Here is a 16,245-nt window from a genome sequence, read left to right as displayed (position 1 = left end):
CTTTCCTATCTGAAAGAGAGAAAGGGTTTTCTCACTTTCCTATCTGAAAGAGAGAAAGGGTTTTCTCACTTTCCTATCTGAAAGAGAAAGTGTTTTCTCACTTTCCTATCTGAAAGAGAGAAAGGGTTTTCTCACTTTCCTATTTGGAAGAGAGAAAGGGTTTTCTCACTTTCCTATCTGAAAGAGAGAAAGGGTTTTCTCACTTTCCTATCTGAAAGAGAGAAAGGGTTTTCTCACTTTCCTATCTGAAAGAGAGAAAGGGTTTTCTCACTTTCCTATCTGAAAGAGAGAAAGGGTTTTCTCACTTTCCTATCTGAAAGAGAGAAAGGGTTTTCTCACTTTCCTATCTGAAAGAGAGAAAGGGTTTTCTCACTTTCCTATCTGAAAGAGAGAAAGGGTTTTCTCACTTTCCTATCTGAAAGAGAAAGGGTTTTCTCACTTTCCTATCTGAAAGAGAAAGGGTTTTCTCACTTTCCTATCTGAAAGAGAGAAAGGGTTTTCTCACTTTCCTTTCTGAAAGAGAGAAAGGGTTTCTCACTTTCCTATCTCGAAGAGAGAAAGGGTTTTCTCACTTTCCTATCTGAAAGAGAGAAAGGGTTTTCTCACTTTCCTATCTGAAAGAGAGAAAGGGTTTTCTCACTTTCCTATCTGAAAGAGAGAAAGGGTTTTCTCACTTCCCTATCTGAAAGAGAGAAAGGGTTTTCTCACTTCCCTATCTGAAAGAGAGAAAGGGTTTTCTCACTTCCCTATCTGAAAGAGAGAAAGGGTTTTCTCACTTCCCTATCTGAAAGAGAGAAAGGGTTTTCTCACTTCCCTATCTGAAAGAGAGAAAGGGTTTTCTCACTTTCCTATCTGGAAGAGAGAAAGGGTTTTCTCACGTTCCTATCTGGAAGAGAGAAAGGGTTTTCTCACGTTCCTATCTGGAAGAGAGAAAGGGTTTTCTCACGTTCCTATCTGGAAGAGAGAAAGGGTTTTCTCACGTTCCTATCTGGAAGAGAGAAAGGGTTTTCTCACTTTCCTATCTGGAAGAGAGAAAGGGTTTTCTCACTTTCCTATCTGGAAGAGAGAAAGGGTTTTCTCACTTTCCTATCTGGAAGAGAGAAAGGGTTTTCTCACTTTCCTATCTGGAAGAGAGAAAGGATATTCTCACTTTCCTATCTGGAAGAGAGAAAGGATTTTCTCACTTTCCTATCTGGAAGAGAGAAAGGATTTTCTCACTTTCCTATCTGGAAGAGAGAAAGGGTTTTCTCACTTTCCTATCTGGAAGAGAGAAAGGGTTTTCTCACTTTCCTACCTGGAAGAGAGAAAGGGTTTTCTCACTTTCCTACCTGGAAGAGAGAAAGGGTTTTCTCACTTTCCTACCTGGAAGAGAGAAAGGGTTTTCTCACTTTCCTTCCTGGAAGAGAGAAAGGGTTTTCTCACTTCCCTACCTGGAAGAGAGAAAGGGTTTTCTCACTTCCTTATTTGGAAGAGAGAAAGGGTTTTCTCACTTCCCTATCTGGAAGAGAGAAAGGGTTTTCTCACTTTCCTATCTGGAAGAGAGAAAGGGTTTTCTCACTTTCCTATCTGGGAGAGAAAGGGTTTTCTCACTTTCCTATCTGGAAGAGAGAAAGGGTTTTCTTACTTTCCTATCTGGAAGAGAGAAAGGGTTTTCTCACTTTCCTATCTGGAAGAGAAAGGGTTTTCTCACTTTCCTATCTGGAAGAGAGAAAGGGTATTCTCACTTTCCTATCTGGAAGAAAGAAAGGATATTCTCACTTTCCTATCTGGAAGAGGTTAAGGTTTTTCTCACTTTCCTATCTGAACGAGGGAAAGGGGTTTCTCACTTTCCTATCTGAAAGACGGAAAGGGTTTTCTCACTTTCCTATCTGAAAGAGGGAAAGGGTTTTCTCACTTTCCTATCTGAAAGCGGGAAAGGGTTTTCTCACTTTCCTATCTGAAAGAGAGAAAGGGTTTTCTCACTTTCCTATCTGGAAGAGAGAAAGGGTTTTCTCACTTTCCTATCTGGAAGAGAAAAAGGGTTCTCACTTTCCTATCTGGAGGAGAAAAAGGGTTTTCTCACTTTCCTATCTGGAAGAGAGAAAGGGGTTTCTCACTTCCCTATCTGAAAGAGAGAAAGGGTTTTCTCACTTTCCTATCTGAAAGAGAGAAAGAGTTTTCTCACTTTCCTATCTGGAAGAGAGAAAGGGTTTTCACACTTTCCTATCTGGAAGAGAGAAAGGGTTTTCTCACTTTCCTATCTGGAAGAGAGAAAGGTTTGATTGATTGATTATTAGGTATTATCTGGCATCGTAACAACAGAGGTCATTGATGCCAAAGAACATAGTTAACGAATATCATGTATTTTACTTCAACTCATGATTAAATTTTATTAAATAAACCAGTATCCATAATAGCTGAGCGGCCAAGGGCCACTTTTCACCAGAATCGTTCAGTTTGTGAAGAAAGCATGAAACTTGATATGTGAACTCTATGGGACCTATGGTTCATAAAAAAAAAATAGACCCTAGAAAATAGTGTCCCCTGGTGGCCGCCATATTGAATTCCAATATGGCCGCCAAAATCTCCTATTTTTCTGAAACTTTTGTGTTATATCGGGTAATAGACCATAAAATCACTGTCTATTTTCATGTTCTCAATTTCAGAGGATCAGTCGATGTTATTAACTTCAAAAGTGACCTAATGGCGGCCATTTTGGATTTCAAGATGGCCGTCATTATTTTTTTTACTTTTAGATTTTATTTCATAGTGTTTGTATGCTTATTTTCAGGTTTGATGCGACAAGACAACAATGTCAAAACAATTCCAACTTGTTAAGCCGGGTGAAACCAACGTGACAAGACCCCTGATCGACTGGAATTTATGTGTACTGTGCCAGCAGAATACGACGTCACAGGCCCTTGAACAACCATGGCGAGGGAGAGGGCGAGGGGTTGCCAAAGCGATAGGGCAAAGCTATCAGTCATTTGAAAATAACTTAATGAAATTCCATGAACTTGGAAAAGTTCCGTTAAATGTATGTCCGCAGCAGTTAAATGACGGCTCAGGCATAGCTGCAACCTTGCAGAAAAACAGAGGACAATGGCACAAGAACTGCTGAAACTTGTTTACTGATTTGAAGCTTGACCGCATAGAAAAGCGTGCCTCAGAACTTGCAGATGAAAGTGACGAATCTTGTGTTTACAGTCCAGTTAAACTAAGATCTAGTATTCAGGGTCCTCACTGTAGCACCTCCGATCAGGAAGAACCCGTCTGCTTTTTCTGTGACCAAAAGGCGGGACCCCCAGGACTACACAATTCTAGTACATTTGGACTTGATAAAACGGTTCGAATGTATGCTACTAAGCTAAGAGGCACAAAACTATTAACAAAATTAGCCCCTGGTGACATGGTCGCATCTACAGCCATATATCACAAAGATTGCTTGACCAATCTTTTCAATAGGAACAGGAGACAAGTGAAATTAGAGGAACGTTCCGAAAGTGTCAAGGGCAGTTCAGATTTACTTTCATGTGATAGTATAGCACTGGCAGAGTTGATATCATACATTGAGGAACAGAGGCTGTCAGCAACTGCTGCAACTGTGCCTGTTTTTCGTCTGGCTGATTTAGTAACAGAGTATAGTGAACGTCTTACAGAACTTAGCCCAGAATATAAGGGTAATGTTAACTCCACTAGACTCAAAGAACGTGTTCCTACCATATGTGATGTCTGAGTTACAGAAATCTTTTCGAATTGACATAGTTTGGGATGTTTACTTGAAGGACAGCTTAAAACACTCTACAAGAGAGAGCAGAGGAACTGGTGCTCGCCGACGGGTGTCACAAAATGTCAAGCTTCCAGGAAATTGGAAAAATTTCCAACGTAATGATAACAACAAAGATGAACTTTTTCAGTTCCTAGCTAACGAGTGTGTTTCAAATGACACTGGAAACAGAGTGATTGTATCCACCTTGAATGAGTCTGTTGTTAGCTCAAGTCTAGATCTGCAAACGGATCGACTTCAGCCATGCACACAAGAGGAAGCAGATTCAAGGATCCTGCTGCATGTCCAGGATGCAGTTTTGTCTGGCTTCAAAACAGTGATGATCAGAACAGTGGAAAATGATGATGTTGTCCTGGCAGTTGCTAGTTTCAGTGACATTTCTAACCTTCAGGAGCTATGGATTGCCTTTGGAACTGGCAAAGACTTTCGGTACATCCCTATTCATGAGATAGTATCTTCAATTGGTCCTCAGAAGGCAAAAGGACTGCCATTCTTTCACGCTTTCACGGGATGCGACACAACAGCATATTTTGCAAATTATGGAAAGAAAACAGCTTGGAACACTTGGATTGCATTGCCAGAAATAACAGAGATTTTCATCTTGCTATCGTCTCCATGCATACTTTCAGAAGAGGTCATTGGCAAACTGGAGCGGTTCGTAGTTTTGATGTACTGTCATACTAGTGATGATATCCATGTGAATGCAGCACGAATGAACTTGTTCACAAAATGTTCAAGAAACATTGACAATATTCCTCCGACCAGGGCAGCACTTGAGGAGCATATCAAGAGATCGGTTTACCAGGCAGGATACATTTGGGGCCAGTGCCTCCAATCTCAACCGCAACTCCCTTGCGCAAATGACTGGGGCTGGAGAAAATCTGAGGATGGATGTTACAAACCTATGTGGACAACTTTACCAGTAGCTGAAAAAGCCTGTCTTGAACTGATTGCTTGTGGTTGCACTAAATCTTGCTCAGGAAACTGCAAATGCTTTAAGACATTCAAGACTAAAAAGGCTTGCACCCAGCTTTGCAAATGTAATGGTAATTACTATGAGGTTTAACTGACAAACTTTTGACATTTTGACTTGATAATCATGAGGAATGCAACCTTGACCTGCTTAAAATGCATCTTTACTTTCATTTTTTGATTGGTTGTATTATAACCAAATGTGACCCTGATATTGATATATGCTTTTACCAGAAGATACTGTATTGAACGTTCAGCTGAAAATGCATTTTTACCTAAATAAACAGCATAAATTAAGAAAGTTTGGTTTATAAAATTTGTTAAGGCAGCCATTTTGGAATCAAATATGGCAGACATAAGGGATAAGATTTCATGAAATATTCAAATTTACCACCCACCTTTGAAACACTTGGAAAACCTGGAAATTTTGCATCTCGCATCATTGACCATGGAACACTTTGACCCTATATTGTCAGCAGCAGCCATCTTGAAATCCAATATAGCTAACACAAAATGAAATTTTAAATATGCAAATTGAAAATCCTCAACCCTGAAAACATTGGGGTGACATCTAGAAATTGTTCAATCAATCAGAAAAAAAGATATTCTATGAGATATAATATAATCTGAATTTTGGTGTCGGCCATCTTGGAATCCAATATGGCCGACATTTGGTAAAATTGACAATGGGTCCATAGGATTCCTTGACCCACAAAACATGGGTGAAGGTGCAGGAATTAACATTCTACCTCCCTTAGTTACGGAGTTATAGACTAAAATAAGTAAAAAATTGCGGCCATTTTGAAATTCAATATGGCTGCCACCACGGGATCGATTTTTTTGGGGTCTATTTTTTTGCATGATCCTTAGGTTCTAAAATACCACTGTGGAAAGTTTCATGCTTTCTTCACAAACTGAACGATTTTTCCCTTAGCCGCTCCGCTATAAGAAATATAAAAAGGTAATCCACATAGCATTCAGGTCCCAAAATTTTAGACAGTATGTAAATGCCACTGATATCCTTACAATTATGAAAATGGCGTAATCTCTCGGTCAAGTAACTTGGACACTCGGTTAATATATGTTACACAGTCAGTGGCCCCAAGCAATCTTCACAGAATGGCTGATGTTCTCCACTCATCAAAAAGCTGTGCGCCAATCTGGTGTGACCAATTCTCATTCGACACAGTACCACTTCTCTTGACCTTTGCATGTCAAAATATGACCCTAGACGAGATGATTTAACAATTTCACTCATTTTTTTTTTATTTTCCAACTCCCAATAAAAGTTCCGAGTTTCTCTTAAGTACAGACTGAATTACGGGGTACATATCTTTTGCAGGTAGCAAAAAGTTATTTCTTATACAGCTATGAGCTGCGTCCTTTGCCAGAGAGTCCGCTTTCTCATTCCCCTTTATATCGACATGAGCAAGAACCCAACAAAATTTAATATTCTTATCTCTATTTCCCAGTAGATATAGCCATACAAGAATTTCGGTTATTATTGGGTGCAATGAATTAAAGTGGTTCATTGCCTTCAATACACTCAAGGAGTCGCTAAAAATAACAATATTTATGAGGTAGCCGGAAAATATCCTTGACTGCCATTAAAATAGCATAGCATTCAGCTGTAAAAATGGATGCTTGGTTAGGTAATCTAATACTTCGATTAAAATTTGGAAAACACATCCCAAATCCAACGCCAGCGCTGGACTTGGATCCATCCGTAAAAAACGAAAACAGTGTCCTTATGGCATTCTATGTGCTCCAAGAAAGTAACTCATTATCTCCTTGGATGTTTCTCACTTTTGAATCTAATATACATTTTCAGAAATCTACAGGGGGTAGATTTCATGGAGGTATTTTAGAGTACTCTACAGGTAAAATTTTACCCTTGGGGATTTCAAAGTCCAAAGTTCTTAAAGCTCTATACCCTAATGGTTTAGGGTATCTAGGATGATTATCATAAAAACTAGTAAATTTTAAACTATTAACAGTTTCATATGCGAATGACTTTGGCAACTTCTGAAGTCTAAAGCAGTATCGAACCAGCGATGACTGGCGGTGAAGCTCCAAAGGCATTTCACAAGCATCTACTAACAGACTAGATATGGGACATGACTTAAAAGCTCCACTGGCTAGTCTTATTCCAGCATTGTGTACAGAGTCTAATAATGCTAATGTTTTTGTTGCTGAGGAATATATTTCACATCTATATGCAACTTTAGATGCAATTAATGCTTCGTAAAGCATTAGAAGGTCCTTTCGATCAGCACCCAAAAAGTATGGGATAAAATTCTAATCAAATTAAGAGACAATACATTTAACTTTCAATTTTTTAATATGAGGAACCCATGTTAATTGACTGTCAAATAATAACCCTAAAAACAAGCTCTCATCTTTGCAAGAAATTCTTTTCCCATATATGTATAAGTCCGGGTCCGGATGAATACCTCTTTTACGGCAGAAGTGCATCGCCACGTTTTCGAAGCTGAAAACTTGAATCCTCGTTTGGCAGCCCATTCTGCTACCCTATTAATAGTTAGCCGAATCTTTCTTTCGGCAACAGCCATTCGTGATGCTGCAAATGAGATAGAAAGGTCATCGACAAAAAAGGTGTGCATGACATCATGAGGGATTACGTTACTAATGCCATTTATGGATAAGGCAAATAATGTTACACTAAGGACACTGCCTTGTGGAACCCCTTCTTCTTGATTATGAATTAATGAGAATGTATTTCCTACTCTAACTTTAAATTGACGATTACTCAGGAACGATCTAATAAACATTGGCAGTTCCCCTCTCAAGTCAATTTCATGAATGGTTTAAAGAATACCATGTCTCCAAGTGGTATCGTATGCCTTCTCCAAGTCAAAGAAAATAGATATGTGATGCTTTTTGCTGGCAAAAGCTTCACAAATTGATGCCTCTAATCTTGATAAGACATCAATGCAGGATCGCATTCGTCGGAAGCCACACTGTGAAGGGTTAGTAAGTCATTTCTGTTCTAAAACCCATACCATTCGTGCGTTCACCACCTTTTCCATCAATTTACATATAAAAGATGGTAATACAACCTGCCGATAGTTGGTCATAATTTTGCTATCTTTTCCAGGTTTCAAAAGGGATAAATATTACAAATACTCCAAATACTAGGGGATAGACTTTCCAAATTCTATTGATGATAGAGTAAAAAAAAAAATAGTTTCTATGGGTAAATGTTTAATCATTGAATAGGTGATATTATCAATTCCAGGGGCCGAATCATTACACGTAGACAGGACTGACAAAAGCGCTTTCATGCTAAAAGGCAAATTATATGATTCTATTCTTATAGCTCCAAAATCGGGAGGGGGATTCTCTTCTTGTATACGTTGTTGGTGATACATAGATGTAGGATTTTTTGAGGAGATTTTTGAAAAATGATCTGCAAATGCTTCACTTACATTCTCTGGATTTTGTAACATTTGACCATTACAGTCAATTACAGGTGATGGCAAAGGTATATGTTTCCCACTAATCTTTCTTATTTTTGTCCAGACCTTCGTTGAGTTAGTCTTCCAATTAATTTTGGATATAAAGTTTATGAAAGACTGACACTTAGTCAGTTTGATTTGGTATCTAAACTTGGCTCTTGCTTTCTTATAACAAATTAAGGAATAATTACAAGGATGACACCGATATCGAGTAAATGCAGCTCTCATAGCTTTAAAGAGTTATTCGACATTGAATATTCCACCAAGGGACCGGTTTTTGTGTAAACTGACCTGTAGTTCGAAGAATTGACTTGTTACTGGCATCTATAATGATTCTATTAAAAAACTCAAGGGCTTCCTCCACCGTGGGAAAATTATCAGCATCAATTTCTAACAATGTAAGCACGGTAAACAATGCCCAATTAGCTTTATCAATTACTCATCTTGGAGATCTTGGTGCAGCTATTTCATCAACTAATTTAATTACGATTGGAAAATGGTCACTTCCAATACCCTTCATCCATTACTTCCCATGAAAAATCTGAAAAAACACTCAGGAGTGCATAATGAGATATCTATAGATGAAAGGGTTCCAGTTTGTACATGAAAATGTGTTGGTGCTCCAGTATTCAAAACATCAAGCTCTTTCTCTCAAATGAAAGAAAAAATTTGATTGCCTAGGGAGTTGGAAATAAAATCCCCCCCACATAAGATGTCTCCCGTTAAAGTCTCTCAAGAGTAAAAATGGCTTAGGAAGCTGATCTATCAAGTTATCAAGTTCTTGCTTCAGGTTTCGGTCACCTCGATTGGGTGGCAGATATATGTAACATATGGTGTATGCTCGTTTTAAATGCATTTGTACTGCTACTGCTTGAAGATTTGTTTGTTAACTAATCTTGTTATGGATGACATGTCGCACCAGTAATGCACACCCACCATGTCTACCTTCATGTTCCTGGATTTAATTATGATAAACTAAATATTCTCTGGGACATACTTTATTTCGGCCTTGCGTTGTTTCTTGCAAGGTTAATGGGATTGGGAAATTTTCCTTAATTAGTATTTTCAAAGATTCATACTTAGCTCTAAGGCCTTGGCAATTCCATTGAAGTATCGTGAGTTTGCTATCCATGAGTGCAAATTATGATCTATTTTTATTTAAAAATTTTATCTTAGGGGCATTTCATATGGGGAAAGTTTTTAATGCCGATTCTTTATCAATATTTCCTGGCGGTCTCTCTCTTCTTATTTTCTTTAGGATGATTGACAGTTTCAGGTAATGGACTGTCTTCTTCCATGTTGGTATTGTCTAATGACGTGTTTATGTCAATATTTACAACACTTTTAGCTGGACTTAAAATCTTTTCAAATGATGCAGGTTGTTTTAGATTATCTTTATTCTGTTCTTCAAGCAGATGTTCTGAGCTTTCTTTGGATCCAGAAGGTTTCCAAGTATCTTGACGTTCTTCCAATACCTGTTTAAATTTTTCTACACTTTCACGACTCAGATTTACAATAGAGCTTTCATCTTGTATAACCACCCTCAAATCTTTCTTTATTTTAGAATCTGGGATAATATTTTTGTCATTGTGCTTAGGCTTGCCCTGGTCTTACCTGTTTTTCAAGAGATCTTTTACGAGCCTCTTTAAAAGTAACCCTTCCCATGGTTCGAATGGCCTGAATTTCTTTCTCAAAAATAAACTTCACACAACTTTTTGATATTTCTGGGTGTGCTTCCCCACAATGAATACAGCAGGGGCTTTCCATACAAGCTCCGTGACTATTTTTGCCACCGTTTGCACAGACACTGGGCTTATTATTTAATTTTTCTTTACATTTTTGGCTTAGGTGGCCATACATTTGGCAATGGTAGCATCGCAATGGTGAAGGGATGTAGGGTTTCACCTTCAAAGATAGCCATCCAGCTTTAATAGCACTGGGTAGTCTACACTGGTCAAAAGTTAAAACCAAAGTAGCGAGAGAGACACGTTGTTCTCCAACTCTCTTTCTCATCCTTAACACTTTTACTCCTCCTTGATCTCTCAGTTCATTCTCAATTTCTTTTTCCTCTTGCTCTAACAATTCTGGCGCATATATCACACCCCTACTCTGGTTAAAAAAGCGGTGTGAAAAGCATTTGACATTATGACCATTCAATGTTGAAAGAGCTTTTAATCTTTCACTTTGTATTGGAGAGTGTCTCTATCAGGAGTCTTCCATTTCCTTGAGGAAGAATTTTTGGTTGTCCTCCAAATTTATTTACTATTTCTCTGTTGGCTTTAAAAACATTTACATGTTCATGTCTTCCATTTTCAAATTCCAGTATCAAAAATTTATCGTAATTTTCTTCTTCATAGTGACCAGGTAATATTTCGGCTTTTCTGTATTTTTCTGTCCTGTCATTACTTCTTACTTTCTCTCGCTTCTTCTCTAATAAATTCTTATGATAATTTTTCACATGACACGAGTAATATTCTAAGGTTACAATATTAGTACCTGAGTTGGGGTCGTCAATACCGAGGTCCAAGTTCGTTCTTTCCATGTCGTCATCAGAGGTGTTGGGTTTTTTCGAAAGAGCAAGCCGGGTTATCCACCTCTTATCGAAGGATATCAGTCCTCGTATCCCATGTGGCCCAATACGAGAAGAGGCTTCAGCGAGGACCAGTCCTCTATTAGAGAGGGGGTGCCTCTCTTTAGGTGGGCGTACAATGGTCAGTGGGGGTAGTTAGCCCCTCCCACTGTCGACTCAAATGCCTGGCGTCACCCATTACCAGCAAATATGGGCGACTTAAAACCGGATCACTGAAGCCCGACTCTTAACAGACTTGGTCTGCAACCCAATGGGGTATGCCAGAGAGTGATGCCGTCTAAATTGGCACAGGTTGAGATAGAATGCCATCCATCCCACGCTGTGCCAAATCCAAAGAAGCAGCCAAAGTATAATCGAACATGCCAAAGTCGTCAACAATATCGAGCCCAAAAGGAAGAGATGAGAGAATAAAAAGAAATAACCAAAAGTAAAAGAGAAGTGCTGACTGGGCACCGAGGTCCAGTGGGAAGTAGTTCCCACTATTCATTTGAGCCCACCAGATAATCCCTAAGCCCCCCATCCTCATCAAAGCTTCAGCATCTGGGGGGATTGATTGATTGATTGATTTAAAGTTTTCAGGCATCCTGACATCTAAGGTCATTGACGCCGGTAACATTTAATTAATGTATACAAAAATAAAAAAATAAAATAGAATAAAAAATAAAAGTATTCAATTAAAATCATAAAAGTTGAATGTCATAAAAATTAAATAGTTTTTAGAAGACCTGCTTTTGAAATAAATCTAAAAATGCCACTTGCATAGTAGGACACATCATTTCCAAGAATCTTGGCAAGGATGAACCTGCCACCCTCACCTCGAGCCTCAAACAAATATCTATTCCTTAAGTTGTTATAATTGGGGCATTCGGTCAACAAATGCCTCAATGTTAGAGGTACTAAACAGTCGTCACAATACCGTTGGTGTTGGCGCTTCAGCAGAAACTCGTGTGTCAACCGAGTGTGACCAATACGGAGACAACAAAGAGACGTCTCCCATTTTCGAGGCATCTTATTATACCTCCAAGGAGATATGACATTTGTTACCTCTCGCATTTTATTCCCATCTAGGCTATCCCATTGCTGTTGCTATTTATTGCAAACCAATTTCTTGATGTCAGGTAAGAAATCATTACAGGGAATGGGATACCTTCTTGGCAGCAACTCAGATGCAGCCTTCTTAGCCAGTGAATCTGCCTTCTCATTCCCACACACACCTACATGTGCTGGAACCCAACAAAGTTGAACTGTTATACCTCTCCGTCCAATAATAAAAATCCATTCTAAAATCTTTAAAACTAGAGGGTTATTAGAATTAAAAGCTTCTATAGCTTGAAGGACACTCCTTGCATCACTAAAAATTGTAAAATTACCCTCCTTCTCCAACGCTATTTTCTCAATAGCGATTAATATGCCATACAGTTCGGCAGTAAATATGGAAGCGGTCAGAGGAAGTGCACCTCTACAATTAAAACCATTACTATGTACTCCAAATCCAACGCCAGCATCAGATTTTGAGCCATCAGTATAGATAAAAATTGATCCTCTATGTTCTTTAACATGTTCATTAAAAAGAGACCTGGCTTCTAGGTCTGACATATTCTTCTTATCTCCCATAAAATATTTACAAAAAGATATCTTTGGTAACTTCCATGGAGGCGTAGATGATACCTTGAATGAAGTACCTTATTTCTAATTATATCCAGACTATTTAATAATCGTTTCACCCGAAAGCCATAAGGTTGAGGAGATTTTGGGTGCAACTCAAAGTATGATGCGTGTCTTACAAGGCTTGCAGTCTGAAAGGCTAGAGAGTTAGGGAGTCTTTGCAATCTAAACCAATACCGAATAATGGAAGACATTCGGTAAAGGTCTAGAGGTAACTCTCCAGCATCAACAAAGAGACTTGGGATAGGCGAGGTTTTAAAAGCTCCTGTAGACAATCTAATACCTGCATGATGTATCGAATCTAATATTTTTAACCGGCTTGGGTGGCTGAAGAATATATTTCACATCCATAACTAATTTTGGAAAAAATCAAGGACTTGTATAATTTTAAAATAGTATTGCAGTCTGGCCCCCATGATGTATGGGACAATACTTTTAAGATATTCAGAGCTTCAACACATTTAGCTTTTAACGCTTTTAAGTGAGAAACCCATGTAAGCCTACAATAAAATATCAAACCTAAAAATTTAGCTTCCCTTGCACATTGTATCCATTGACCTTTAATGTATATATCCGGGTCTGGATGTACTCCCCGGATACGACAAAAATGGACAATGGTAGTTTTACTTGTCGAGAACTTAAATCCATTCATGTCAGGTCCCTGGATAATTCTATCAATAGAGAGTTGGATTTTTCTCTCAACCATTGCCATTCTTGTGCCAGCAAATGATATTGAGAGATCATCCACAAATAATGTTGAGAGAACATCCCGGGGAATGACTGAGGATATCCCATTAATTGCTAGTGCAAACAGGGTTACACTCAGCACACACCCCTGAGGAACTCCTCTTCCTGACACTTACTCTCTGATAGAGTTTCCCCCACTCTCACTTGAAAAACTCTATGCGAAAGAAATGACTGAATAAATAGTGGTAGTTCTCCTCTTAATCCTAGTTCATGAATTGTTTTAAGTATACCCTATCTCCTTGTGGTATCATATGCCTTTTCAAGGTTGAAAAAAACTGTCACATGGTGCTGTTTGGAAGCAAACGCTTCACAAATAGAGGACTCAAGTCTTATTAACACATCAGTTGTTGAGTGAATTTTTCTGAATCGGTGATAAAATACCCATCTTTTCAAGATACCACATCAACCTTACATTGACCGTCTTCTCCATGATTTTACATAAACATGAAGTCAATGCAATAGTTCGATAGCTTGCTGCTAAAAACTTGTCCTTACTGGGTTTTAAAAAGGCTAAAATAATGGCTAGTTCCCAAACACTTGGGTAACTATGATCATGCCATATTCTATTAATAATACTTGAGGGTTGCCTCCAGGTTGAGAGGGTGCTAATTGTAAAAATATTTGCCAAAAATACACTAATCAAGACAGGCTAATGAAATTTTCAGGCATCATTAGCACTATAATAAAGCATATCCTCTGTAAGTTTTATCATCCTACAGGTAAAATAAATGATTTTATGAAAAAAAAAATGTGAAATTCAGGGCCCATTGTATCAAACGTTTTTTGGTGATCGGTGAGAAACTACTGTCTTGAATAGAAATCCGTTCTGTGGTTATGTTGATATATCCACCAGGAACATGCACACAAAGTTTTATCAAAATCGAACAGTAAATAAGCCCATAGCAAGAAAAAAACGAGCAACAACTTTTGTGAAATTCCCGCTGATGATCGAGCGAAAGTTACAAATAAATAATCCCCAAAAATTCAAATCTCGATTTAGGGACAAAACCTTCTGTGTTTTTGTAGGTATTGTGTCACTTGATAGCCTGAAACATCTAAAAATTATATTATCTAAGGCATAAAAGCAGGACAATCAAAGAAAAACACCCCTTTCCCCCAAAAAAACCAAACCAGAGAAAAATCGAGTTTTTGCTGAGGACATAAGAAAAGGTAACAAATACTTCATAGTCACTCCTAAAGTGGTTTTCTTTGCTAAAACTCATCATAGAAAACGTTATCGACCAATTTTTGAGAGGTAGACTATAAAAATACATCGAAATTATATTGGATTTGATTTTTTTTTTTTTTTTTTTTTTTTACTACCTTTTTTTTTCTACTATAAATATTATTTACAGAAATATTATTATAATTATTATTACTACTAAAATTACAATGGCATCTATTATTATTATAAATCACTACTACACGGGCTTACTGCAATTATTATTTATAGACATTATTGCTAAAATGAGGGTATCAGACAATTATTATTATAAAAAAAATATTATTACTATATAATGAAACATACTATGCTTACTGCAATTATTATTTACCAAGATATTATTGCTAAAATGAGCGTATTAGACAATTATTTTTATAGAAAAAAAATAACTATATTATGAAACGTACTATGCTTACTGCAATTATTATTTACAAAGATATTATTGCTAAAATGAGCGTATCAGACAAATATTTTTATAAAAAAGTTATTATTACTATATTATGAAATTTACTATGATTACTGAAATTATTATTTACAAAGATAATATTGCTAAAATGAGCGTATTAGACAATTATTTTTATAAAAAATTATTACTATATTATGAAACAACTATGGTTACTGGAATTATTATTTACAAAAACATTATTGCTACAATGAGTGTATCAGACAACTATTATTATATAAAAAAAATATTATTACTATATTATGAAAGGTTCTAAAACCCCCCAGCTTCATACGTCTTGCCATCCTTCCTTTTTCTTTTAGCTTCTTCTGCAAATAACTTTCTTCTTTTCTTGCGTTTTTCTTCTTTTTTCCCTAATAAAGATTGCCATCTTTTTTTCCTCTTTTTATCTACTTTTTCTGCTATGACACGACTAATGTTCCCCATGGGTGTGAAAGCCGTGTTCGATACCATGCCCTCGTTGAATTGTATTATAGCTTTGGCAGTAAGGTATCTGAGTCTGTTGCTCCGATAAAAGATGTTTTTGGATGCCTTCGACCAGATAACTTTGTTCAGGCATTCATTTGCATTTTGTGTTTTTCCTGTACACCTTTCGAGCAACTCAGGTGATGCCATCTTTTCGTAAATTTTCACGAGGCCCTTTTTTATATTTTCTCGAATGGGATGCTTCAAATGATCCTTATGTCTAATTTTGGTCACGTCTTGCCCATCCCGAAGTTTTTTCTTATAGAAGCACCATCGTTCAGGGCAATTATCATGTCTTGGTTTTGTGTCGGTGCTCGCACAATGATCCAAGGTAGCAAAAACTTCTTTTCTCGTTGCGACGACGTCACCCAGATTATTTACAATGGCTGCTACGTAATATCTTTGAAATGCTGATATAGTTTCATTAGTCAGCGCCCCAGCAGATCTTCCGCCAACAGTGATTCCCATCTTCTGATTTTGAACAAATTCCCTGATTTGTTTTCCAAAGCGCTTGCCAACATGATTTATGCACTCTATCTTAGATATATCTATTCCTTCTCCATATATATTTTCATTCTTTACTGCATTGAATGCTTTCGAGTCCCCGTCAGATATTATTTCTGTGTATCTAAATTTACATTTTTCTACTGATCTGCTGAATAACCTTCTCCATCCTTCGACCTCCATTGCAGGGGAACTACCATCAAAATTTTTCTGGCACGTCTGTTCATGTGCATTATACCATTCCATGCTGTCATCATTTGCGTGCTTGCTGCACACAGCGCAATATTTTGATAAAATCTCAAAATCAATAACTATGCCTGTGTCATGGTGTATGACAGGTACTACACCGTATTTGGCTACAAAGCCACGGTG

General features: G+C 37.6%; 3 protein-coding genes across 3 annotated transcripts in view; 1 reads left to right on the top strand and 2 right to left on the bottom strand.

The window, feature by feature from the left end:
* Positions 1-3,715, top strand: part of LOC137649284 (uncharacterized oxidoreductase SSP1627) — a 133,081-nt gene extending 129,366 nt beyond the window's left edge. The window contains exon 6 of the mRNA XM_068382271.1: positions 3,122-3,715. Coding sequence (XP_068238372.1) covers positions 3,122-3,715 — 594 coding nt within the window. The remainder of the gene's footprint in view (positions 1-3,121) is intronic.
* Positions 1-16,245, bottom strand: part of LOC137650025 (insulin-like growth factor 1 receptor) — a 365,519-nt gene that overhangs the window by 272,314 nt on the left and 76,960 nt on the right. The gene's annotated exons all lie outside the window — the stretch shown is intronic.
* Positions 9,435-10,759, bottom strand: LOC137649283 (uncharacterized). Its single transcript, XM_068382270.1, has 3 exons — positions 10,481-10,759; positions 9,832-10,326; positions 9,435-9,692 (listed from the first exon to the last, which is right to left on the bottom strand). The coding sequence occupies exons 1-3, from the start codon at positions 10,757-10,759 to the stop codon at positions 9,435-9,437; spliced, it is 1,032 nt and encodes a 343-aa protein (XP_068238371.1).

The sequence above is a fragment of the Palaemon carinicauda genome, chromosome 11 (assembly GCF_036898095.1).
Source record: "Palaemon carinicauda isolate YSFRI2023 chromosome 11, ASM3689809v2, whole genome shotgun sequence".
Lineage (NCBI taxonomy): Eukaryota > Metazoa > Arthropoda > Malacostraca > Decapoda > Palaemonidae > Palaemon > Palaemon carinicauda.
This window is presented reverse-complemented; position numbering and strand designations above follow the sequence as displayed.